This window comes from Macaca thibetana, chromosome 8 (assembly GCF_024542745.1).
Source record: "Macaca thibetana thibetana isolate TM-01 chromosome 8, ASM2454274v1, whole genome shotgun sequence".
Taxonomy (NCBI): Eukaryota; Metazoa; Chordata; class Mammalia; order Primates; family Cercopithecidae; genus Macaca; species Macaca thibetana.
Genome location: NC_065585.1, coordinates 10,544,724 through 10,571,689, shown reverse-complemented (window position 1 = coordinate 10,571,689; position 26,966 = coordinate 10,544,724). Strand labels below are relative to the sequence as shown.

General features: G+C 44.4%; 1 protein-coding gene across 6 annotated transcripts in view; it reads right to left on the bottom strand.

Moving 5' to 3' along the window:
- Nucleotides 1-26,966, bottom strand: part of ZFAT (zinc finger and AT-hook domain containing) — a 235,157-nt gene that overhangs the window by 101,597 nt on the left and 106,594 nt on the right. For all 6 annotated transcript variants that reach the window (XR_007728259.1, XM_050801563.1, XM_050801566.1 and 3 more), the window contains 4 exons: nt 25,933-26,165; nt 13,827-13,914; nt 11,493-11,642; nt 7,317-7,490 (listed from right to left, as the gene is read on the bottom strand). Coding sequence is in view for 5 of the 6 variants with exons in the window: in XM_050801563.1 (XP_050657520.1) it covers nt 7,317-7,490; nt 11,493-11,642; nt 13,827-13,914; nt 25,933-26,165 (645 nt within the window). In the remaining variant the exon portion in view is untranslated. The remainder of the gene's footprint in view (nt 1-7,316; nt 7,491-11,492; nt 11,643-13,826; nt 13,915-25,932; nt 26,166-26,966) is intronic.

Below are 26,966 nucleotides of genomic sequence, written 5' to 3'. Positions count from 1 at the left end.
TTTATCCCAAAACTTCTTAATTAAAATGTACAGAGGCAGTCTGGATCAGGGGAGGGGAGAGACCCAAAGGAATCAGTAATAAACTCCAAAGACCTTTTTATTTCATGATTTGAGGATTCCTGTTTGATTATATAACATAAAGGCACTGTACAGCTTAACCTTCCCCATCTGCTATGGGTGGGCAGAATCATGTATAAACCTCCAGATAGCACATCATGTCTAGGCCTTTTTAAAGTCAAAAGGGGGGGGACTACATTACAGCATGATCTTTGCATTAAATTCTTACATCCTGTTGGCATACACACAAAGGGTTTAATCGGGCCCTTTATAGATCAATGTTTCTCTTTGTACATATTGACTGGCAAATCTTTTTAACTGAAACCTTCACCCAGAATGAGCTATCTTTTCTAAGGTACAATAATGAGTTCCTTCGGGAAATAGGAATGCCACAGATAGGGATATATCACTTTAAGTAAGCCAGCAAATGTGAAAAATTGGATTCACAAGTAGTTAGAAGAAAGGATAATTGTAATTACTCAATTCCTTTTTACTTCATTAAAAAATGCCCAAGAAGATTCACTTAATGGTGAGTTCCTTGACCATATTTTAAAATACCTAATTCACAAGCATTTGATTTAACAGAATTATCTAAGATGAAACAGAGAAAATAATTGACACTTTGTGAGTACTACTATATCCCAGCCATTTTATGCAAGGCACTTTACATTTTCCACTCATTCAATAAACACAAATTTATTGAGTGCCTCTGATAAGCCAAGCCCTGTTCTAAGTGCTGAGGATACAAAATAAATGTAGTAAGTCGAAAATCCCTGCTTGTGAAGCTTACAATCTAGTGGAAGACACGAAACTTCATAAATAAGGAAATTATACAGTACATTGGAGAAGGGTTGGTTTAAAGAGAAACAGTAAAAAACATGAAAGAGAGTATGAAGTAATTAGTGGGATCGTTCCAGTAATAGAGACAAAAAAGTGGTAAATAAGGAAACTATATAATACACTGGAGGAAGATAAGCCAAGGAGAGCAGCACAGGAAGCCACGGGCGTCTGGACTAGTTGGTGGGGTATGGAGACTCTCTACACGTAAGCACCGAGGGAAGACTCATTCCGAGTGACTCTTCAATAAAGACCTCCAGGACATGAAGGAGGTATCCATTCAGACAGGGAGAAAGAACACTCCAGGCAGAGGGAAGCGCCAAAGCAAAATCCTTGAGATGAGCACATACCTGGCAGGTGTGAGGAACAGGAATGAAGATAGGCCGGGCATGGTGACTCACGCCTGTAATCCCAGCACTCTGGGAGGCCGAGGCAGGCAGATCACCTGAGGTCAGGAGTTCAAGACCAGACTGCCCAACATGGTGAAACCCCATCTCTACTAAAGATACAAAAAATTAGCCGGGTGTGGTGGCACATGCCTGTAATCCCAACTACTCGGGAGGCTGAGGCAAGAGAATTGCTTGAACCTGGGAGGCAGAGGTTGCAGTGAGCTGAGATCGCGCCACTGCACTCCAGCCTGGGCGACAAAGCAAAACTCTGTCTCCAGAAAATAAAAATAAAAATAAAAAATAAAGGGAATGAATGCAATATGTCTGGAGAGATGCCAGTTGGGGGAGACTAGAAGGAGAAGAGGTCAGAGAGACGGGGGGATTAAGCAGGTCATGGTGAAGAATTGAGCTTCCACTCAGAATGACAGCAGATAGACAGGAGGGTTCTGAACAGAGGAGTGGCATGACCTGGCCTTTGTTTCCACAGGATCACTGGCTGTTTTGCTGAGAATGGACTTGTGGGGACCAGGAGAGGTTCTAGGGAAAGGTTAGGAGGCTACTGCAAGAATGGAGGCAGGAGATGACAGGGGCCTGTACAAAAAGGATGGCATGAGGGTGCTGAGAAGCAGCAAAACTCTGGATCATGTTAAAGACAGAACACACAGGATTTGCTAATGGATCATGTGTGGGATATGAATGAGACAGTCAAGACTGACCCAATGCTTTTGACCTGAGCAAAGGAAAAGGAGCAGCCATTTCCCAAGAAGGGGTACAGCAGGGGTTGGCAACCTATGCCCGAGCACCAAATTGAGCCTGCTTCCTGTTTTCGTACAGCTGGGAGTTAAGCTTGGCTTTTACACTTTTCAAAGTTTGTAAAAATAAAAACAACAAAAAAGAGAAAACTGGATGTAGCACTCAAAGCCAAAAATACTTACAATCTCTTTACAAACTTTGGCAACCCCTGGGTGGGGTCTAGGGAGGAAGATTAGGAGCTTAGTGTTGAGCACGCTAAGCTCGGGGGGCCAGGCGGGCATCCAAGTGCAGATGTTGAGTGGGCAGTTACAGACAGGGCAGTGCCAAGGCTGGGAGGAACAAGAGGACTGGAAATCCAAGTGTGGAAGCCTTCTGTATTAGTCCATTTTCCCACTGCTGATAAAGACCTACTTGAAACTGGGTAATTTATATAGAAAAAGAAGTTTAATGGATTCACAGTTCCATGTGGCTGGGGAGGCCTCACAATCGTGGCAAAAGGCACATCTCACATGGCGGCAGGCAAGAGAAAATGAGAGCCAAGAGAAAGGGGAAACCCCTTACAAATCCACCAGATCTCATGAGACTCATTCACTAGCATGAGAACAGTATGGGGGAAACTGCCCCCGTGATTCAGTTATCGCCCACTGGGTCCCTCCCACATCACATGAGAATTACGGGAGCTACAATTCAAGATGAGATTTGGGTGGAAACACAGCCAAACCATACATCCTCTATCTAAATCGTGTTTAAAGCCATAAGACTGGAGGGATCACCGAAGGTGTGAGGAGAAAAAGAACATGTGGTGGCTCATGCCTATAACCCCAGCACTTTGGGAGGCCGAGGCAGACAGATCACTTGAGGTCAGGAGTTCAAGACCAGCCTGGCCAACACGGCAAAACCCCATCTCTACCAAAAATACAAAAATTAGCTGGGTATGGTGGCACATGCCTGTAATCCCAGCTATGGCAGGAGGCTGAGGCACAAGAATCAGTTGAACCCGGGAGGCGGGGTTCAGTGAGCTGAGATCGCACCACCGCACTCCAGCCTAGCTGACAAAGTGAGACTCTGACACAGGGGGGAAAAAAAGAACACTCATAGACTGAACCCCATGGCCTCCGAGAGGTAGAGATCAGAAAGCTAAGGCAGAACCAGGACAGGATGCCGAGGCAGGGTAGCCAGGAGAACAGAAGGTTGCCAGGCAAGCATGGGGTACACTTCCTGTCTTTTGATCCTCAGACCCACTCAACAAAAGGGTATACCGATCCCAGTTTACTGATGAGGAAAGTGAGGCTCAGAGAAGTAATCTAACCAAAATCACCCTACTAGGAAGGGGTAGACAGACCCACACCCAAGCCTCTCTAGCTCTACCTACTCTACACGGCTTCTCTACAGAGCAACCTACTGAGTTATTACTCATACCACAAATACAACTAAAACCAAATAATTCCAGGCAGGCTGTAAGGCAATCTTTGCTTCTAAGTAAAAAGCTAATTGTATGGTTAAAGGCTGAGAGTCTCATCAAGACAACCAAAGCACCTGTACAAGCACAGGTGACCAATGGATTTAAAGCATGTTACAGACATCGTCAAACAGCTTACAAGGTCATCCCCAGGGATAGTCCTAACTTGATGAACAATTCTGCAGTTTATCTAAAGGAGTAATAACTAAATGAGAAAAACTATGTAAGCTTCATAAAAAACTAAACTTTATTGGATAACAATAAAGTTAGTCACTAGAACAGCTTGAAAAATAAGGTACTAGTACAAAAATCACTGAGACAGACCAAAATCTCAGAATTAGACCCAATATCTTCGGAAATTCTGGCACTGAAAAATAAAATTGAAAGGACTGATTTCTCTATAAATATACTGAGTCGATGATAACCGTTTGGAAACAAAGATTCCTACCACATACCATATGCTAAAATAAATTGCAAGAATATTAAATTTCATAAATGTTATGTAATCATAAACTAAAACTCAAAGAAAAAGTAAAAGAATATAGCCCCAAACTGAGGAAGGTTTCTTTTGACAGAGAGAATCATGGAAGATGAAAACATAAAGGAAAATAACTTTAAATGAACCAAGTTATTTAACTTGTATATAAAAAGATACCATAAACAAAACATAAAGGCAAATGATGACAAAGTATTAAGTACAAAGAGCTCTAAGATGTCAACAGGATAAAATATGAGCACTACAGAAATGAATAAGAGATGTAAATAAACTTTTTTCAAAGTTTCTATAATAAACAAGTTATGGGAGAAAATTAAAAAGGAAAAGACTCACCTACAGCTTAATTAAAGCTACATCCTAAATCAGCAATGGAGCTAGAACAAGGGGTCCCCGACTCAGCACTCTGTTTACCAAGCCAGCCCCAGGCAAAACATGAGACTGGTAAGCGTCGAAAGAGAAACACAAATAATGAAGTACAGCAGCCCTGTGGGAAAGCAATCATCTCGAATTCAAAAATAAAGCTGTACTGGCACCTCCTATTTCCATCCCCTTAGCTCTACTTTACCCCTTTCTTCCTAGAATCAGAGGATTGAGGCTAAAAGAAACCCAAGAAACATTAAGGTAACCTTTCCTTATTTTGCAATGTGACAAAACTGAGACCCAAGTAGTGGCAGAAGTTGGCACTGAGGCAAGCTACCTGTCCCAGTGGTCCTCGCACTGCACCTGATGACTGATGCCCTTCTTTTTTGGCGGGGAGAGGGGTTGGGGGACAAGCTACCTGTCCCAGTGGTCCTCTCACTGCACCTGATGACTGATGCCCTTCTTTTATGGGGGGAGGGTGGTTGGGGGGAAGCTACCTGTTCCAGTGGTCCTCTCACTGCACCTGATGACTGATGCCCTTCTTTTATGGGGGGAGGGAGGTTGGGGGCAAGCTACCTGTCCCAGTGCTCCTCTCATTTCACCTGATGACTGATGCCCTTCTTTTTTAGGGGGAGGGGGGTTGGGGGACAAGCTACCTGTTCCAGTGGTTCTTTCATTGCACCTGATGACTGATGCCCTTCTTTTTTGAGGGGAGGGGGTTGAGGGGAAGGGTCTCACTCTGTCACCCAGTCTGGAGTGCAGTGGTGCAATCTTGGCTCACTGCAATTTGCGCTTCCAGTCTCAAGCAATCCTCCCACCTCAGCCTACCAATTAGCTGGGACCACAGGCATGAGCCACCACGCCCCCTTAAATTTTTGTATTTTTGGTAGAGGCAGCGTTTCACCATGTTTCCCAGGCTGGTCTCAAACTCCTTCGTTTTAGGCAATCCACCCGCCTCCCTCGGCCTCCCAAAGTGCTGGGATTATAGGCGTGAGTCACTGCGCCCAGACTTGATGCTCTTCTTCCCAGACAACTGAAAAGTGTTGAAAACTAAGACATGACTTTACAAATACCTCATCCTCCCAAAAATGTCAGCAGAAAGAAATAAAGAAAAACCATACAAATTTCCAATGTTTTGTTAGAAAATACTTCACAATGTTTGAATACCATTCCCTTTTAGGAGATGCATTCCTGCTTTGACAAGACATCTTTGTCCATCTGAACTCCCTTTCCTGCCAAAGACCTCAGAGAATCATGACAGGGACGATAGGCTGAGTGTGCTGCTCTGGACCCGTGATACCAACTACTCACACCGACCCCATCCCTCCACATCAGTTGGTCCAGGGTCTGCCAGATTAAACGGCTTCTATCTGCTCAAAGGCTTTTTAGTACAGAGCCTGGACTGCAGAACCAGGCATGAGACCGCGGAACCCTGTTCAGTGCCTGTGAACGCCTTCTTGACCCTGTCACCATGGCCCACTGGGTACTCCAGGCTTCCCTGCCTCTGGGAACAGCTGCTCTTCATTACGGAAGGACTGTAGTAGTTATGTGCTGTCATCTTAAGAAATGTAATTCTTGCCTAAATGTTCAGGCAGCTGAGCGGTCAGCAAGGCTTACTGTTTGTGGAGGCATAGAATCATAAAAAACCACACGACTTTAGAGCTTTCATTATTCAAGTATGACTGCTTTACTGCCATTGTATTTTTAATTTTGATTACGGATTTTTTTTTAGAGAGAGAGTACTGCTTAAGTTTTAATAGTTATGGTTCCGGCTCTTTTTCAGCCTTAGGCAAGCCCTTGATCCTTAATTCTGATGAATCCCAGCCAAGCATTCAGCCTTTGCACTGAGTCCCTGGAGCTCACCTGAATTCTTGCCGAGGGCCCAACCCACACACACACAGCAGGACTGATTTTCAGAACAATCTTAAAATAAAGATAGAACTTAAGAGCTATATCATCCACTAAATTTTGAAATTAGACATCACTGTTGAAATAGTTTTGATTTTTAGAGTAAACTCCAACTTTTATACATAATTTTGGTAAATAACAACACATTTATAAATGAAGTTTATTAATCTTGTTATATGAAGTATTTACAAGTCCCTCACATAACTTGTCTTTCTGAGTAAAATCTTAAATGTGAAAAGTCTCTTATGGTTTGGCTGCCTGTCTTCCTAGAACACATCTTCTTTCCCTCTATCCAGCCTATGCCAGGGAAACTGTGCCTACCACCCACTGAGCTCCCCACCTACCTCGACCCATGACCTGCTCCCAGGGCTCCCGAGCTCACCTCCATCACCACACTTAAATCTTTACCATGGCCTGCCTGCTCCTCTGTCCTGCCTTCCAGATTATGAACTCCTTGAACGCAGGAATTGGTCTCTACTTGACCTGGTATCCCTAGAACCTACCTCCATGGCTAGCACATATAAGAACTCAATCAATTGTTCTTAATGAATGAATGAAATTAGAAATCCACTGAAGTACACTTTATCTAGATCAAATCTGCCCAAATGTTGGCTTTATTTTAGACTTGGTTCCACCCCTGAGGTGGCCTGGATGATAAGAGCCTCACTTGAAAAAATCAGGCCAGGTGTGATCAAGGTTGCCCCTCAAGATCCTTGAGCTCCAGGTAAGGATGGAGGGCTGAAGAGGATGGAAACTTCAGAACCACAGATCAAGGCTTCCTGAAGACGCCTCCTTCCCTGAAGCAGCTTCCTTCCCTGCATAGCCCTGCCACGGGCACAGACACACCCAGTAAGTGTTTATCCTGCACCTGCTGGAAGTGAGGCACTGAGCACAGGACTGGGAGACAGGCAGGCCAGGCCTTCACCGCTCTTTCAGAAGCTCCTTCTAATGGGCACGTGCTCTTTCCTGCCTCCAGTACAGCAAGTTTCTGATGAACTGGAACACCAGCTTCAAATTACATATTTAGGGGGGAAAGTTCACCCTGGGGTTTACTCACCATCTGCAGTGTGAAGGAGCTTGTGACTTTTCAGTGTCCCTTTTGATTTGAATTTCTTGCCACACATGTCACATAGGTGGGTTTTCTCAGTGCTATGACGATTCATATGAGCCTTGAGGTTACTCTTGCTACGAGTTGCATACTCACACAAAGAACACTTGAAGGGCTTCACACCTGCCAAGGGAAAAATGTATATATCTATCTCTATATATTTACATATGTGTATGAATATGTGTGTGTGAATCTGAAGGAATATATATATATATATCCATATCTAAATACACTTATAGATATGTATATAAAAAACATCCACGTTGAACACAGCGGTATACTTGCTTGGCCCTAACGCACCACACACTTCCCATGCCAGGCTCTTCCTCAGGCTGTGCCTTCCTCCTGGGATGCCCTTGCCTCCTGGGATACCAGGTGCCTCCACCCTGCAGCTTTCTCTGACCTTCCTTGGTAGATTTCCCTACCTCCCTATCAATGTTCCCAACTCCTGTAACTCTCTACTAGCTGAAACGTTCACTGCACACAACAGTGAGTCCTTCATATCTGCCCTCTCCCCATAGTCTGGGAACTCCTTGAGGACAGAGACCCTGAGCATCCTGCAGAGCAGTCACTAAATTCAGTTGAACTGAGCTGAACTAAACACAAAGGCACCAAGGCCCTTTACAAAAAATCAAAAAGATCAGGCACCAGGACCAAATGTGGAAGCACATTTACTTTGTAAAACAAATCAAGCTTTACCAACTGGTGGTTGATGAGCTGATGACTCTGACTGTAGGGGCATCCTGGCATTCACCACTCCTTCATTCACCAACTGTCTACTGAGGACCTATTTTCATAGTAGGCACTGAGGATTAATCTTGAAACTGAGAAGAGTGAACCCCAGCCTTCACTGTCCGGCGGGAGATGCAGACAGGTAAACAGGCCGTTACAATATGGTGTGTGATGCGCTATAGGGACAGGGGCTGGGGCCTGGGATAAGGGCAAGGAGGGCGGGGAACACACCTGAACACAGTAATGAAGCAGACAATTTTTAGTGAGCCAAACATTTTCACCCATTATTTACACTACCGATGACTTTGCAGTTGAGGAAACCAACACTTTAAAGAGGCTGAGGGCAATGCCCAGGGGCACAGAGCTGAGATGCACATCGGGGTCTGATGTTCCTTAGGGCCCACGCAAAGCCCAGCTCTGGCCTGGGTTTCTAGATATGAAGTAATAATCTAACCATAAGCATCAACAGGCTGTGTGCTCTTGAACTTATGTTTCGATCACAGTTCTCATCTCTGTAAAATGACAAGACCAGGAGTCACTTCCCAAGAAGCCTTCAGGGCACCAGATCCGTTGTTCTGGGTTGGTCATTTACAACACACTCTCACATGAGCAGGGCCACAGCCGTGGTGCTAGCCTGGGTCAAGCGGCATCTCAAGTATCTCACGTGACCCTCAGCAGGCATTTCACCCCGAGTCAAAGCTACAGATGGCTCAGAACTACCACCATCACAGAGGAGAAGCCCACAATAACCATACAAAGAGGAAACATGGTGCATCCCTGCTGTCTTTAGATCCTTCATAAATGTGTGAACAGCTGAGTATATTCAGGCACTATTTGACCTGGTGCTCTTTCTAAAACATTAAGAGAACTCAAAAATGAAGACATGCACTGTCTTCCAATCCTGGAGAAGCCAAATTCCTCATTTCTGTTCCTCATTATGACTAGAAAGAGAAGAACCAAGCAAAGCAACACAGAGACTGAAGTACACGTATTTTCATTAACATCTTTGCACACCCACGGGCCGGCTGTGGAACCCTGGGGAGTCACTTCAACAGCTCCGCACTTCCGTGTGCTCTGGGACATACGGTCATGGAAAACGAGATGGTGCAAGTCAACCAGCTGTGCATCTCCAGATCATCTACAACATGGCATTCAGCGCAAGGCGACATACCAAGACACTGTCTACTCTAAATTCTCCCCTAAGAGCCAATGTTTAGAACTGCTGTCATGGATGGGCCCCAGGTACATTGCTTGACTATTAGGAAACCTTGAACAAAGTTGCAGGTCCTCTAAGCAACAAACGTTGCAGGTATGCACAAAATTCTACACAAAGGGTTAATTTCTGTGACTACAGTCAATACCTGTGTTTTCTGTTTTTCTTTCTTTTTTCAATTTAATTTTTTGGGTTTTTTAATTTGTTTTTCTTGTCCTATGTGTTAAGAGTAAACGGAGACAAGAGATATTTTATGGTACAGGGGATCAATTCCAAAGAACCCCATTGTAGTGTGTGTACTGATACCCTGTTTCCTTTGTGATTCCATCATTACAGAGAAAGTCACAAGTTAGAAAAAAGAAAAAAACAAAGATGCCAGGATACAGCAGCCTTTGGCTTTCTGAATCTTTATCAATTCTGAAGTCGCTGAAAATATTAGATTACTTTCAAATGGCAAATATGCAGCATTACTGCATCATCACAAGTATTTACTTAACACAATAGCATCAGCCATGTATTAAGTACCCAATATATGCTAAGCCTTCTACTGTGGGTTTTACATAAATTATCTCGTTGATCCTTGCAACGAACCCCAAGGCAGATCACATTATAGATAAATAAACTGAGTTTCAGAGAGAAGGAATTATTTGTTCATCATACATGGTGAGGGTGGAATTTGAACCCAGTTCTCTCACTTCTTCTCATGTGAGTACAATTACAGTTTGATGCCTTGATAAGCCCATGGTCTCCAGCCTCCGCTGGACCCTCTGTGCTTCCATCAGGGTCAGCTCCCTGCTGATTCCCATGAATGCCACTCCAAGTCTGCCTTCTTGGCATTCTTTGCTGAGCAAACTGTGACCATCAGCTATGAATGCCTTCAACTTCATAACAAAGAAACAACACGTGTATATACACGTACCTGCTACCACCCTCACCCCCTTCACTCCTGTCTCAGTGTAGGAGGGGCCTCCTCCTCTAGAAACAAGTCAGTACAGAAGAGAAGAGCAAGGGTTTTGGAATCAGATGGCATTGGTTCAAATCCCAGTTCACCACTTGTCAGCTGTGTGACCCTGGGCAAATTACTTCACCTCTCTAAGCCTCATTTTCCTCATTGGTAAAATGGGGATGGTAACAGCACCCACCTCTAAGGTTGTTGAGAATACTGACTCCCATAACGTGAGTCAAACACTGAGCACTGGCATCTAGTAGGTGCTCATTATATGCTGGTAAACAAAAAAGTAGCTTCCCACCTTGGAATTTATTTCAACTCCTTCTGCCTTATCCAGGTTCCCAACCTGTCAGTTATGATTCTCCTTACTGAACCATCAGTCTCTCTCTCTCCCTAATAGCTCCTTCCTTAGGACCTATAAATAGGTCATTTTATCCAATATTGTAGAAAATACCTCATGCTTCATCCCTCTCTAGTCTTTTTTCCTATCTGCAGCATTCCAGGTTCCTAAATAACAGGCAGGGATCTGATGTAGGTGTCTGGAAGGGTTTTCCCTGGCCCCTCGGCTCCTACCCTAGTCCCCAGGAGGGCCATGTCCTTATACAGTGGGAGAAAACAAAGGTGACGGTCTGTTGCACTAGCAGAATCTTCACTTCCAACTTCCCAAAGCCCTGAGAGTGGCCCTGCACTTCCCTTCATCAGCAAGCAACCCGAAAGCACAGCCCACCTTCTTCTCTCCATTCCCTCATCTCCATCCTGCACTTCCCCCTTCTGAATTCCTTCTCCATAGCCTGAATGGCAACACTTCACACTGCTGGAATGGGAGAACTACTTGCTGCCCTCCTTCCTTCACTCATAATCCCAACAGTTCTGGGAAACCTGCTATGCACAGGGCACAGGCTGGGCACTGGAGCTCCTGCCATGAATAAGACTCTGGTGTTCCTGTTCCCAAGGTACCTACATTCCAGCAGGGGAGTCGTGGTGATTTATTTCACTACAATTGCAATGAGACCTATGAAGGAGTGCACAACTCTACTCATTGCAATTGCAACTAATCGAGTAATAGTTTAAATTACTGTTTGTAGCTGGTTGATGGACACACTTCTCAGTGTGCTAAGGAAATTCTAACAGCAGGGATGTGAAGATATGGCTTCCTCTTAATGTACTCTCAAAATGAAGGAGGGAAGCACAAAGTTAACAAGGTGCTCAATTTGGAAAGATGAATACTCACCTTCATGAGCCCAAATATGACGCTGAAGGTCTGAGCCATTCTTCATGAAATAAAAGTCACAATATGGGCATTTCATGGCTCTCTTTCCAATTAGCCCTTTCAGCTGAACCCTCCTCCCGAGAACCTCAGAAATGGTGCTCATGGAGACCTCTAGAAGAAAAGCAGGATGTGAGAAGGAGTCAGAGCACCTCAGGGAAGTTAGACACAAATAAACCTCATCGCTAAGCAGCACCGCAGGAGGAATCAAGGTGTGCCTCATGGTGTCCAGAGACAGGATTTTCACCTAAAAAGTTAAACCAGAATCAAATCAAGTCTCAGATCTCAATATCTGTTAACATCATATTTGAGGAATAGAGAAGCAACATCACAAGGCAATAATCACACAAATGCAGAAACTGAAATTGTCTACAGGAAAAGTGACTCAGTTTCCCCCATAAGTAAACGTCATGGAAAAAAGCACAAGGGGGGCACTAGAGAAAACAAGGAACAGAAACGTAAGGAACAAAGCCACTAGATGCAAATGCATGGATGCTGGTTCAAGTGAACCAACAGTTAAAAAGAAAAATCCTGGCCAGGCGTGGTGTCTCACGCCTGTAATCCCAGCACTCTGGGAGGCCAAGGCGGGTAGATCACGAAGTCAGGAGATTGAGACCATCCTGGCTAACATGGTGAAACCCCGTCTCCACAAAAAAATACAAAAAAATTAGCCGGCGTGGTGGCAGACGCCTATAGTCCCAGCTACTTAGGAGGCTGATGCAGGAGAACGGCATGAACTCAGGAGGCGGAACTTGCAGTGAGCCGGGATTGCACCACTGCACTACAGCCTGGGCGACACAGTGAGACTCTGTCTCAAAAATAAATAAATAAATAAATAAGAAAAATCCTGGGGAAATTGGGGAAATTTTAAACAGACTTATAATAGGTGGCAATAATCAAGCAAAAAGTTGATCCTGTTTGCTTTATTGGTGACACAGTAGTTATGTTGAAAGCAATCCTTATTAGTTAGAGATGCATTTTAAAGGTTTTTATGGAGAAATTACATGCTGTCTGGAATATACTTTAAAATATCCTAGAAGAAGAAAAGTGTGTGTGGTGGATACATGAAACAGTTTGACAAAACGTGGGTAACTGTGGAAGCTGAGTGACAGATACAGGAGGTTCCCGGCATTGTTCTGTGTGCTCCTGTATTTGGGGATTTTCTGGAATAAAAAGTTTAAAATAATAACAAAATAATGTCTTACATCTGTTCATCAGCAAAGGCTGGCTGTTTTAAGAATAACTTTGGCTCACATTGGATCCCATGTCACTTAGGACATGAGTTAACATGAGAAGGACAGAGCTGGGCCTTCAGAGAAGCACGCAGCCCACACGGTTCCCACACAGACGAAGGCCTCACAGCTCTGTCCATTCCCAGCTGAAACATGAGTGTTAGTGCCCTTCTGTTATTTCTTTATCTTCCTCCATTTATAGTCAGTGAGTCAGTTCCCTTATACCAAGAGCAGATACAAAATAAAGAACAGGAAAAAAGACACATGTATGAAGGGAGAGGCGCATTTAGAAGGAATATCTGCTACTCCCTCATAAAACACACAACACCCTCATCTGCTTTCTCAAGCCTGCCTGTGGAGGCACTGGAGATCTGGGGATAAGCCTCACCTCGGGGAGCCCCTGGGAGTGGCTGGAGAGTCACAGTGACTGGAGCACAGTGGTCAGTGTGCTGTGTATGACGTTAGCAGGGGTTGGGGGTGGACCCTCGGCCAGACTGGAAGCTACAACAGCCTCCCCAAAGGCAGGGGTCTGAGGAAGAATGTAAAGAATGAACAGGAATTAACCAGGCAGGGCAGAAGGGAAAATGTTCCAAGTGGCACGAACAGAAATGACAAGGCACCAACACCCAGGTAGCTGGTGCCTCATGCACCTGAGTGGTGTGGAATGTGAGAAGACCTGTGGTGATGGTCTCTCCAACTCAAGGATGCTCCTCAGCCTGGGCAGGAGCCAACATCCCCTTACAAATCACCACTCCAGGTAACACAAGCTTATGACTCATATACGACCCATCTAAAGGCATGCAAAGTTCCCGTTACAAGGGGCGGGGGGTATCACTGAAATTGCAGGGGTGAGGGTAGATGCATCTGAAGACCGATAAAAGAACAAAAGGAAATAAATAATTACATCAACTTTCCAGCATGGAATAAAGATGTTTGTTTCCCATGAATGTATTCACAGCTTCATCCCTTTTTATTTCTATGTAGTGCAGTTGATGTAAAACATTGTTTTAAAATAAACATAAGCATTTTTAACATTAATCTTCCACTCTAAAATGCACAACCTTACCAGGATGGTTGGTCTTGATATGTGACTTTATCAATCGATCTTCTGAAAAAGACTTTTCACAAACAGGACAAGAATAACTCCTTTTGTCCTTAATAGAAAGAGAACAAAGTCAATTGACTTTCTCATTTAAATCTGTGGTCTGTAAAAAATAACCATCACTATTACCATCATCACCCACCACCACCACTTACCACTCAAGCTATCAACAGTCATCACCACCACCACCACCATCAATACCACCATCACCACCACTAGCACTATCAACAGTCATCACCACCATCACCACTGCCACCATCATCACCATCATCACCACCACCACCAGCACTATCATCAATAGTCATCACCACCACAACCAACACCATCACCACCACCATCAACACCACGACCACCATCACCATCACCATCATCACCACCACCACCAGCACTATCAACAGACATCTCCACCACCACAAGCAACACCATCACCACCACCATCAACAACACCACGACCACCATCACCATCATCGCCATTGCCACCACCACTACCACTAGTGCTATCAACAGTCATCACCATCACCATCATCATCACCATCACCACCAGTAGCATTATCAACAGTCATCACCACCATCACCACGACCATCATCACCAGCATCACCACCACCACCAGCACTATCATCAATAGTCATTACCACCACAACCAACACCATCACCACCACCACCACCACTACCACTACCACTAATGCTAGCAACAGTCACCACCATCACCATCATCACCACCACCATCACCACCACAAGCACTATCAACAGTCATCACCACCATCACCGTCATCACCACCACCATCAACAGTCATCACCACCACCACAACCAACACCACCAACACTGCCACCATCACCACCACCACTACCACCATCACCACGACCACCATCACCATCAGCAACACTAGCATTCTCATTAGCACCATCATTATCATCAGCTTCATCAAAACCAGACAAAGTACATCCTTCCAAGCACACACATACAGGATCTACCCGGCGCTGCACAGCCTGGGGAGCTCAAGTGTAGGGAAATGGGGAAATGGCAACAGCTCCATTTAAAAAGGAAGGGATGGGGCTTAGAGGGGAGAGTTCTGTGGAGGTGGGTGGTACTCAACCTCAAGGCTGTGGGTCTACCACACAGACCAGTGCTACTCTACAACACAAGAGCGTATTATTTCTGCCCGCACTCAACACAGGGATTGCACGGGCAAGTGATTGTACTGAGACTCACAACCACTCACAAAAGATAGGCACAGTTCATGCTCATGTTACAGATTAAGAAAACGAGACCCAGGAGATAAGCCCAAAGTCTGAGAGGAGGAGCCAGTGTTAGAAGTAGAGTGTGCGGATGCCCACCCAGGATGCCTCCTGCCCCCGCAAGATCCGTGGCCCACTGAGGCTGCAGGTAAGTTGTTCATCCTGCAATGCTGCAGCTTCACAGCCGGGACCACCATGGTGTAACACTCTCAGTTAGGAAGATGCTTTTGTGAATTACCAAGCTATGGCTTTTGCTCACCTCCCTTTGCTCTCAGCGCTCACTTGAGGGTGATTTCATATCTCTCTTTTCCCCCAGCATGGGTGTTATTGGTTGAATTACATCCCCTAAAAAATCATATGTCAGAGTCCCAACCTCCAATACCTCAGAATGTGAACTTATTTGGAAACAGGGTCTTTACAGAGGTAATCCAGTTAAAATGAGGTCCCTAGGGTGGGCCCTCATCCAATATGACTGGTGTCCTTATAAAAAGGGGAAATTTGAACACAGAGCTGCACACAGGGAGAACACCATGTGCAGATGGAGGCAGAGACCACAGCAATGCATCTGCCAGCCAAGAAACGCCAAAGACAGACAGCAAATCACCTGAAGCTCACAGAGAGGCACAGACCACATCCTCCCCCACGGCCCTCAGGAGGAAGCGGCCCTGCCAACACCTCTCCAGGATGGTGTGACAGTAAATATCTGCTGTTTATACACCAGTCTGAGGCACTTTTGATTGCCAAGCTTACCAAACCCCACAGCTTACAGAGAGCCAAATCCTGGTAGGGAGGACTCTGTGCAGAGAGCTGAACAAAAAGTAAAAACAAAATATGCAGAACTACCACTGCAAGGAAATGTTTTGGGCTGTGTGTGTTTTGGGGGAGGTTAATCCACTCCATGCTCTCTTGGATTTAGAGAAGGACTGATTCCCTCTACTTGTGGAGCCCCTACTGTGAGCTCCACAAGGCACCAAGTGTGTTCCATGCCTTGTGTGACGAATGCACTCCTCGCCGTGCTCCCCGCTGGGCAGTCTACTCCTACTCTAAATAATGAAAAGCACAAGAGCTACCACTTCGTAAGAACTCACTGGATGCAAAGTGCTTTACATACCATATCCTACGAGGCCTTTAGAAACTTGCCCAAGGTTCACACTACACGAAGGGCAGAGCTGGACTCCAGAGCTCTTGCTCTTGTGAGACCCTGACTAGCAGAACAGGTTCAGGGCTCTGAGCCCCTGGGTTCAAATCTTGGTTTTGCCCCCTTATTAGCTGTGGAACTTTGCACAAGTGATTTAACCTCTCAGTGCCTCCGTTTCATTGTCTGTAAAATGGCAATAAAAAACAATGCCTCCTTCACAGGGTCACAAGAAGGATAAAGGAGATGAAAAACACATGGAATGTTTAGAATGGAGCCTGTCCTATAGTGAGTGCCCCATAAATCTGAAAGACTTTGCTGCTGTGCTTTCCATGTTGCTATCATGCAACTCAGCCTGAGACAGCAGCCCTTCTCACGGGCTCATCCTCCCCGGGAGTCTCCGAGAGCGGGATCTGAATGAGCACCCTCCACCTGTTTTGGTGTTCACCGGCGCACACTTACACAAAGCGTACTTTACATTAAAAACCAAAACCAAACCAAACCAAAAGTCCCTCTGAACAACCAAACAGTTTGGATGCCTTTCCCACCAAACATCTGAATACCAAGCAACGCCAGCCAAGCGCACATGTCCAAAGGGTCCAGGCATGTCTTACGAAACTGTCCTGAGTTTTCCGGCCAGGCAATGCCACAGACCCCCAGCCAGGCTACACCACGGGCTCAGGGCTCCTCAGAGGACTCCTGTCACCGTTCTCCTCTGCCCTTGGCCTCGGGCAAGATGCCCCGGGTTAGGCGGGCATCCTGGAGACCTCCACCACCCCTGGCTGCCTCTCGGTGCCCATATCATCAGAGTTGGCGTTCAGAAGGGCTTTGAAGGAGTTTACAGTGATCTCCCCTGAGCCTCTGCTATTTGATTTTTTTTCTTTTAATCTCTGATAGTCAGAAAGCAATTTATCCAGAGTTTATCAGGGCCCCTTATTTTTTGATGCCTTTGAAGACTGTCAGAAGGACACAGATGGTGGTAAAGGGTACTGGGTGGGGGTTGTCGGGGGAACTCTTAGGACTCATTTACTTCTTTTTCAAAACCTCAGTTCCATACCAGAGATGAAAACTCAGACTGACACAGCAAACTTAAAAGAGTGGTGGTTAAAAGAGCTCCCAGCAGAGATGGAGAGTCTGAGAGACCCATGCCTTAATGACGGTAGGAGAGCGCAGCTTTTGGAGTCTGTTTGCTCTGACAGAAATGGCCTTGAAAGAAAGGAGACGCCGCAGGAAGCTGCAGTATGGCCTGGGGTGCAAGGTCAGCTCCAACCCTGAGGCTCACAGCCCGGCTCTCTGCTCCGGGCAAACTTCATCTGGTCTATGCCTTAGCGGCAGGTGCTTTAAAAAATAAAGGTGGGGGTTTCTACTCAACCATTTCTCAGGAATGAAGACCACAGTTATGGCAGTGCTGTCCTCCACGGACTCATTCATTCATTCCTCAGCTGCTATAGCGCCCCTGTTATGTGTCAGGCGCTGCACTGAGGAAGAGGTGTGAGATTCTCAGGGGCTCGAATGCTCATCGAGAAAGAGATGTGCCAACACGTGGAACCCAACAATCCGTGAGGATGTCTGCAGCAAGTGCAGCAAAGTACAGGAAAAGTGATGTCGACATTGCAACTGATTTGAACAAGTTAGAAGAGAGCCAGAAATGTGCTCGATTTAGGATTTCAACTCAAGGATTTTCCTTTCCACTGGAAATAGTTCTGTTTTGCCATGTGATGCCCTTTCAATTTAGAATCTCAGTTTCTGCTGAAATGAAGCTATTCTATGCACAACATGCTCTGGTAGCCTGAGGTCTCCTGGACAGTGGATAAAACACCTAAATGGAGCAACACAGAAGCAAACGTGTTTCGTGATCAAGTAAGAAAAGATCATTTTCTTAAAGCTTGTGGGAAGGGAAAACATTATGTACAATCATTTTAATTAAACAACATTTCCTCTACTTTAAAAGTACACATACTGACTGTGTGTACCCATTTATTTCCAGAAAGAGATTGAAAGTAGCTTCCTCTCGCTTCTCAGTGCTTTGTTGGCAACATATTATTTTAGCTTATCTCCAGAAAGTACATGTAAGATTTCTTTTAAATATGTGTACCTTTATAGCCAAAGAAAGACTACGCGCTTCTCAGTGACAAAGGTTAAGTATTCTAAACATTTGCTGGGAGACCATCAGACTCAATAGATGCACCACCACCAATCACTATTACTATTCCTCTTCTTCCTCCTCCTCCTCCTCCTAAAAAGGAGGATTAGAAGGATGAATTACTCTGGACAGGCCCCTCCCTACACGCCTGGACTAGGCTGTGTCCCTTACAAACATGATCTCGCTAAATTCCCATGGAAGTGGGTCCTGTTGGCTTCATTTCCAGGGGATTTGTTAGGTTATGGAGCCACACCACTGCTAAGTCCCAGAGTCAGAATGTACCATCAAATGCACCAGCTCCCAAGCTCGGGCTGTAACTGCTACAAGACCTTTAGCATCAGGTTATCTTTGAGGTTTTCTGAGAAGCAAGCGGTCAGAAATAAAGGGAATAAACAGGCATATCATAAACATCCACCAGATGCTCCACTTCCTGCTGCCTCACACTTTTGTGTAGCGAAAAGAAAGAGAGATCAGACTGTTACTGTGGCTATGTAGAAAGGGAAGACATAAGAAACTCCATTTTGACCTGTACCCTGAACAATTGCTTTGCCCTGAGATGCTGTTAATCTATAACTTTGCCCCAACCTTGAGCTCCCAGGAACATGTGTTGTATGGAATCAAGGTTTAAGGGATCTAGGGCTGTGCAGGATGTGCCTTGTTAACAAAATGTTTACAGGCAGTATGCTTGGTAAAAGTCATCGCTGTTCTCCAGTCTCGATAAACCAGGGGCACAATGCACTGCGGAGAGCCGCAGGGACCTCTGTCCTGGAAAGTCGGGTATTGTCCACGGTTTCTCCCCATGTGATAGTCTGAAATATGGCCTCATGGGATGAGAAAGACCCGACTGTCCCCTAGCCCAACGCCTGTGAAGGGTCTGTGCTGAGGAGGATTAATAAAAGAGGAAGGCTTCTTGCAGTTGAGATCGAGGAAGGCCACTTTCTCCTGCCTGCCCCTGGGAACTGAATGTCTCGGTATAAAACCCAATTGTACATCTGTTCAATTCCGAGATAGGAGAAAAGCTGCCCTGTAGAGGGAGGCAAGACATGTTGGCAGCAATGCTGCTCTGTTACTCTTTACTCCACTGAGATGTTTGGGTGGAGAAAAGCATAAATCTGGCCTACGTGCGCATCCAGGCATAGTACCTTCCCTTGGACTTATTTGTGACACAGACTCCTTTGCTCACATATTTTCTTGCTGACCTTCTCCCCACTATCACCCTGCTCTCCTGCCGCATTCCTCTTGCTGAGATAGTGAAAATAGTAATTAATAAATACTGAGGCAACTCAGACACCGGTGCCAGTGCAGGTCCTCTGCATGCTGAGCGCCAGTCCCCTGGGCCCACTTTTCTTTCTCTATACTTTGTCTCTGTGTCTTATTTCTTTCTCAGCTCTCATTCCACCTGACGAGAAATACCTACAGGTGTGGAGGGGCTGGCCCCCTTCACTTTTTGTGTCAGGAGGAACTTTAAATAACAGATTATCAGATTATGGTGGAGGTAAGAGCTCAGGAATCTCATTCATAACAATTATCACCATGTGACTCTGACTTAGGAGGTCATGAATTATGTGATTTAGGCCACTAAATATCTATTTAAGGAGACCCACAGGGGTCACCCATCTGACAGCACCACCCAGCACATTCATGCACACACTAACAGATAAACATTTAAACACTGAAACAAATGCCTCCGAAAATAATACTTACACTTGGTAGAGGTGAATAATGCTGACAAGTTCTATTTTATTTTATTCTGTTTCATTTATAAGATATCCTAGCTATGAGTCACTAAACTGATTTCATAACCTTCTAATGGATTTTTTTTGTTGTTATTTTGTTTTGTTTTTAAGAGAGAGAGAGAGAGAGAATGCTGACTTGGGTGTTCTGTACAGTACATATTTTCTAATGCAGTCCTCATAATCCAAAGAGGCAGAGAAAAGTACTTTTTATCTACATTTTTACAGCTTAGAAAACTGAGGGTCGCGGAGGCTAAGGATTTGCCCCAAATCACAGAGACAGATATGGGGTCTGAACTCGGGCATATCAGAACCTAAAGCCTCCTCTCATCCTACTAAAACCGCATTTGCTCAAGTGCCCCCTTTATAAAGTTTGCACAGTTCTGTAAACAGTGGATTTGCTCCAGAAATGTCACTGACTCACTCTCTTGACTAGGTCCCTGTATTTCTTTAATGCCAAGACATCTTTGACTATAAGCTGACATCATCTAGTTAACTAACTGGAAGAAGGAGGTAGTGGGAAGAAACTTCGTTAAATGTACACATTCTTTCCAATCATCAGGTTTATCCTTGGCTAATAAATGGTTGTAAGAGTCACAGAAGCAGGTACTTAGCCAGATCATCCTACAGTCCTGGTGCAACTGGAAAGAACTTGGATATGGGCCCATTTGAGGGGCAGGTCGGGGAGATGGCTACTTTTAATCTCCCTCGTTTTTACTCTTCACGGGAATCTGTGCTGAAAGCAGTAAATGCTGAAACAAATGCAGAAGGCCAGGCAGCCAGAATTACAATACCTGCTTCCATTTCTAGGGTCACAGGTAAGGAAACCAAGCCCCACACTGGTGCAAGGTCTCGTCCCAGGTCCCGTGCATTTCCTGATCAGAACAGCACCATTCTCCTGACCCAGCTAGACCCTGCCATGATCACAGTCCTAAGATCAACCACATGGACATCCATAAGGCACTCTGACATCACAAAGCACAGTCACGCTATCCCACTGGAGCACTGCCACCATCCAGAGAAAGCAGGGAAGTATTTTCCACTCCACTTTCAGGTAAAGGGAAATAAAGACCAAGCAGTCTGGACAGTCCACAGACACAGAGCCAGAGTCCCGTCCTATAATTCCAAATTCCCAGTTTTATCCATTTCATGGCAGCAATGACGGTACAAGTGTCAGAACAGTGACAATGACACAGCTAAATACTGGTGGGTGGTGACGAAAACATGGATAATTCTTCTTAGACACTTCATAATTTTTGAAAACCCTTTTAAGGAAAGGTAAATACTTAACCTACTAGAATTAACCTCCATGCTTTCTTAGGTGATTTCACAAAGAATTGGACTGAATCCCGTGGATTTAAAACACCCTGTAGTTGGGAGGTACTGTCTTGGTGAAATTACCACTAAAAAATGCCATCAACTGATGAAATGCAGTGTATCCATGCAATGGAATATTATTCAGCTATAAAAAGGAAACCATGGATGAATTAAGTGACAGAAATGAGTCACAAAAGACTGTATTGAATATACATATTTTATGATTTCTTTCTTAAAAAAAGAAAGAAATTTCATATGAAAGAAAGAAGAGACAAATCCACAGATATAGAAAGCAGATTAGTGGCTGCCTAGGGCTCAGGGAGGGGAACAAGGGATGGCAGCTGATGGGTACCAGGTTCCTTTATGAGATGATGAAAAAGCTCTGAAATTAGCTGTGGTGATAGTTGCACAACTCCATGAATATACTAAAAAAAAAAAAATTTTGATTTCACACTTTAATGAGCAAATCGTACGCTATGTAAAACGTATCTTGATAAAGTAAAGCTGTTACCAAAAAAAACCCACCTTAACTGTCCTTGAAAATACAGAATTCTATTTAAAACACTTGGCGATAGCAACTTTATTATCAGATCAAAAGAGTCTTCATTCAGGGAAAGTAGAATTTTTTTTTCTTTTTTTCTTTTTTTTACTGCATCAGCATTTTCTTGGTACCCTTGGCTTCATTACAAAAATAATTTGCAGGCTCAAAAGACAAATGTTGTCTAAACTAAAAATCCTGGAAATCTGTTTTCATAAATCATGCTATCTTACTATGTTGGCAATATGGTCCACCTGCTTCATGGAAAATGTTCACTAATTCAACATCCTGGAGTAAATACAAAAAGCTTCCCCTTGGTTTGTGCTGTTGACTCTGCTGGGAATTTCCTCCTCACTCTCTTTCCTGGCCCAAATCTACTCATAACCTCAGAACCCCTTCCTTGAGACAGCCCTCAGAACCCTTCCTCCCAGGTCCTTTCCAGGCAAATTTTTTTTGGGGGGGAGTACACTCTTGTATTGATGTCACTGTCCCTCTCACGTTGCCATTTTGCCATTACTGTTTACTTGTTTAGCTCCCCCTTCACAAAACCAAGAGCACCCTGCAGGCAGGGATCAGGTCTTACTTGAAAATCTCAATGCCTGACACATAGAGGAGGGGGCCTCCAGCCAGCACTGGCTGGCTTTGGAAGCAGTGGCAACACATTCACCTTTAAAAGCGTCTCAGCTGGAAGAACTGCAAATATCAGTGAGGGAAAAGATTGAAGTTAAATGTACAACTTCTAAGAAAACATGAGAGCTAATGAGAAGCACACCAGCATATCTTTTTTATAAAGTCAACTAAGTCACAACCCCTTATTCAGCACGCTGCTCTTCTCTTGCAGTTAGCTGCATAGAAATTTTATTATAGTAATATAAAGCACAACTGCCACTTAACAGCACAGAAAGAACCAACACAGTCCCTGCCCTCATGGTACATCTGCCTCAACCACATTCCTTCAGATGATGGACAAGTGTCCAAGAGACCTACCAAGAACCATGTGGTTGATGTTAATGACCAACTGCAACAAAATGGGCAGCCCCGGGCAGTGATGAGAATGTGGGCTTAAATGCTTTTTTTTTTTTTTTAAAGTAAAAACATTTATTTATCTTCCCTTCCTTTTCTTTTTTTTTTTTTTTTTTAAATTATACTTTAAGTTCTAGGGTACATGTGCACAATGTGCAGGTTTGTTACATATGTATACTTGTGCCATGTTGCTGTGCTGCACCCATTAACTCGCCATTTACATTAGGTATATCTCCTAATGCTATTCCTCCCCCCGTCCCCTCCCCACAATAGGACCCGGTGTGTGATGTTCCCCTTCCAGAGTCCAAGTGATCTCATTGTTCAGTTCCCACCTATGAGTGAGAACATGTGGTGTTTGGTTTTCTGTTCTTGCAATAGTTTGCTGAGAATGATGGTTTCCAGCTGCATCCATGTCCCTACAAAGGACACAAACTCATCCTTTTTTATGGCTGCATAGTATTCCATGGTGTATATGTGCCACATTTTCTTAACCCAGTCTGTCACTGATGGAAACCTGGGTTGATTCCAAGTATTTGCTATTGTGAATAGTGCCACAATAAACATACGTGTGCATGTGTCTTTATAGCAGCATGATTTATAATCCTTTGGGTATATACCCAGTAATAGTATGGCGATTCCTCAAGGATCTAGAATTAACTTCTAGTCTCTGTCCCTTACCAATGGCACAGCCATGAACAAATTACCAAACGACTCTGTAATGCCAGGTCCCTAATCTGCCCAGTGGAGGAAATACTCCAACTCCTAGAAGTAATATGAGAATTAAGACCACACAAGGAGCTGACCCACAGGATAAAGACAGCAGCTGTTCCTTCCCTTTCCCCCAACATGTATTTCCCCAGATGCCATCCTACATGTTCACACTGAAGAGATAAGCCTCTCAGTAGGAAGATTCATAACCACATAAAGTTGAAAAAAGAAACCTCTTTAAATGCTGGTTTACTAAGAAGAATGAAGGCAGATGAGACTGGGCCAAAGATCTCTGCACACCTTCCTGACACTCCCCCACTGATCATGAGGTCCAGGGATGTGGCCAGGAGGCCGGGCATCAGCAGCTGGGGGAAGAAAATCTCTGGGCTGAACTGTGGGTCCCTCACAACAGGCAGGCAAGATTTGGGTGTGGAAGAATACATACAGTCCCAGGTGGTAAAGCTCACTTACAACTTCCTTTTACTTGTCATTCTTTCAGCCTATGTTTCAAAATCTCTAAATCCAGAGCAGCAAGTTCCAAAAGCAGAAGTAGAATCAATGATGGTAACAGTCCAGGACACACAGTGCTTGCTCCATGCCAGGCACTGTTCTGAGACATTTGCATCTATTCTCTCACTTCATCCTCACCCAAGGATGGGTAAACTGAGGCAAATAGGTCACATAACTTATCCCAAGGTTAAAAACGTGTAAACGGGGGAGCCAGGGTGAAAACTCAGCAGTCTGCTTCCTAGTCTTTATTGCCATATTCAAAGGCTTCTCCCAAGAACTTGTTTTCGTACTGGCTTCACTCCCTCCTGACTTCATATGAGCTTCCAGCAAAATCACTTTAATGAATTCTGCCACCTCACTTTTCCCGGCCATAATATGTACGGCCATAATAGTGTACTGGAAGCAGTATCTACATGACAGCAGTTCCATGAGGAATTACAAACAACATGCCTTCACATGCTACTCAAAGAGAGAGAGAGAGAAAGAAAAGGAAGGAGAGAGGATGTGTACTGAGAAGTGCCGAGTGACATGCAATAGCGGGTACACAGTCAACTACATGACAAGCACTGTGCCAAGTTCTTTAGAGTACTGTACATATGTGTGTGTATGTGTGTGTGTGTGTGCATATAAGTGTATGTGTGTAGGTGTGTATAAGCACGTGTATAAATACATGTATATACACATCTGTGTATGTGTGTGTATATGCATACATGTGTGGATGTATATAAAATAGATATTTTAAAAATATGTATCTTATACAGAAGGCTATTTCATACAGGACTCAGGAAAGACAAGTGACTTGCCCAAGGCCACAGGGCCTGTGAGAGTGCTGGAGACAGTGTTTGAATCCAGGTGTCCAACCCCAAAGCCCATGCTCTGACCTACTCACCACACCCAAACACCCCGACTTGACCCTTAGTGACAAACTGCTATGATTTTTATGCCAGGAAACCATGGTAGCACATCAAATTTCTGAAGCTTCACTTTTTGCTGTCTGTAGCATAAAAAGGCATTCAATTAAAACAGAACCACACCTGGGGCCAGATGTGCTTCCTTTATAACTTTACGAAGTCTCAAATCACTCTCACGTGTCAGCCTCTTGAGTTAGATTAGAATTTGCAAAAATAAACATTCATTCATTGTGTTACGAGATCCTCCACCAAAGACCTAAAGAAATTTACCTTCGTGAATATTAACAGCTTCTTGAATTAACATATCACTTTTTAAAAATAAACGTGCTTCAAAGACATTCTCTCCCAGAGATTAAAATGACACAAAACTGTGACAGTAGTGGTCATCAACATCTACTATGAACCAAATATTGTTCTCATCACTGTACAGCACTATCTAATTCAACCTCTCAACCACATTCAGTAGTAGCTATTACTGCTATCTCTGCTATTAATTATTCCTTAAAATGTCATTTAAGAAATTCTGACTTTACTTCTACTCTATAGATATTTCTTCTGTAGACTTTATCTGATGCTAAAAAAATCTGCACAGGAAACAATTTGTTCCATCTAATCTCTTTTTTCAACATATTAGAGACTCTTGCTGTTAGAAAGAACCTGGGAAGCCTCTGTCACGCGCACAGCTGTGTAAGGAGAAGGACCTCTCTATGTTTTCAGGGCTGACCTACAGTGGGGACACCTACATATATGCATAAACTTGAGAAAGCAATGAGCACCCAGGGGAGACGGGGCTGCCGCTTGGGCTTGCTACTTACCAGCGCTGTGTGAACTTTAAGATGTGCCTGTAGCTTATATTTATCTGGAGTCGAGTAGTCACAGCCGTCAGTGGGACACTTCAGCAAGATGTTACTGTGTTTCTGAATTACGTGGCGTTTAAGGCAGTTTTTGGTGATGGAAGAATAATGACACTGGGAGCAATAATACAGATGTTCCCGGGTGTGGGTGCGGACATGCATATCAAAATGCACTTGGTACCAAAAAAGTTTGCCTAAAAAAATATTTTCACATGAGAACAAGGAAGTTTTTTTTTGACTGATTTTGAATCTTTTAAATGATTATTATTTTTTATCTACCATATTTATCTCCCTCTTGCACTTGTCCGGGTCGCCCTTCATACTTTTCACCACATTTCTGCCTGAAAATTACTTTTCAAAGGTGGGAGGTTGCAAATATTAAGGGTGCTACTATTTTTTGCATGACGTCAGGGCCAGCAGAGGAGGAAGTCATGTGAGAACCAGTTATGGCGCCAAATACCATGATGCACATGCATAAATCTGCTAATCTCTAAGTTCTACTGGCCCTCCTGGGACAGCAGGTCTGGAGCTGGATTTTCGATATCCTGCACCACCAGCTCCCCAGGAGTTCCAGGAGCCATGCTTTCATTGTGAGTTGCAGGGTGCTATTTGGGACCTCCCTACAGAGAGCTGCAGCCACTTTTGTAACTTTTGTAACCTCTCTTGGCTGATCTAGTAGTTGGCCACAATTTAAAGCTCAACTTTAAACTTGTCATGTGCCAGAAGAAAGATTCTTCTTAGTTAGAGTTCTGGTAGAGGTCATGGGTAACCCTCAGCACACACACCTGACCAGGTCAGCACGGCCAACTGTGCGACCATCCCGGCCGCCTCCATAAGACTCCAAGCGCTAACTGCCACACAGCGGTCACCGTTCCTATCTACAAGGAGGAGGGTGGCTCACTTAGAAGGTGTTCTTTGCAAACAGATGTGAGCTCAAATCAAATGCGAGGTGACCACAGCGTGATGGGAGTGGACAGGGCCGCGCACCGGCGCTG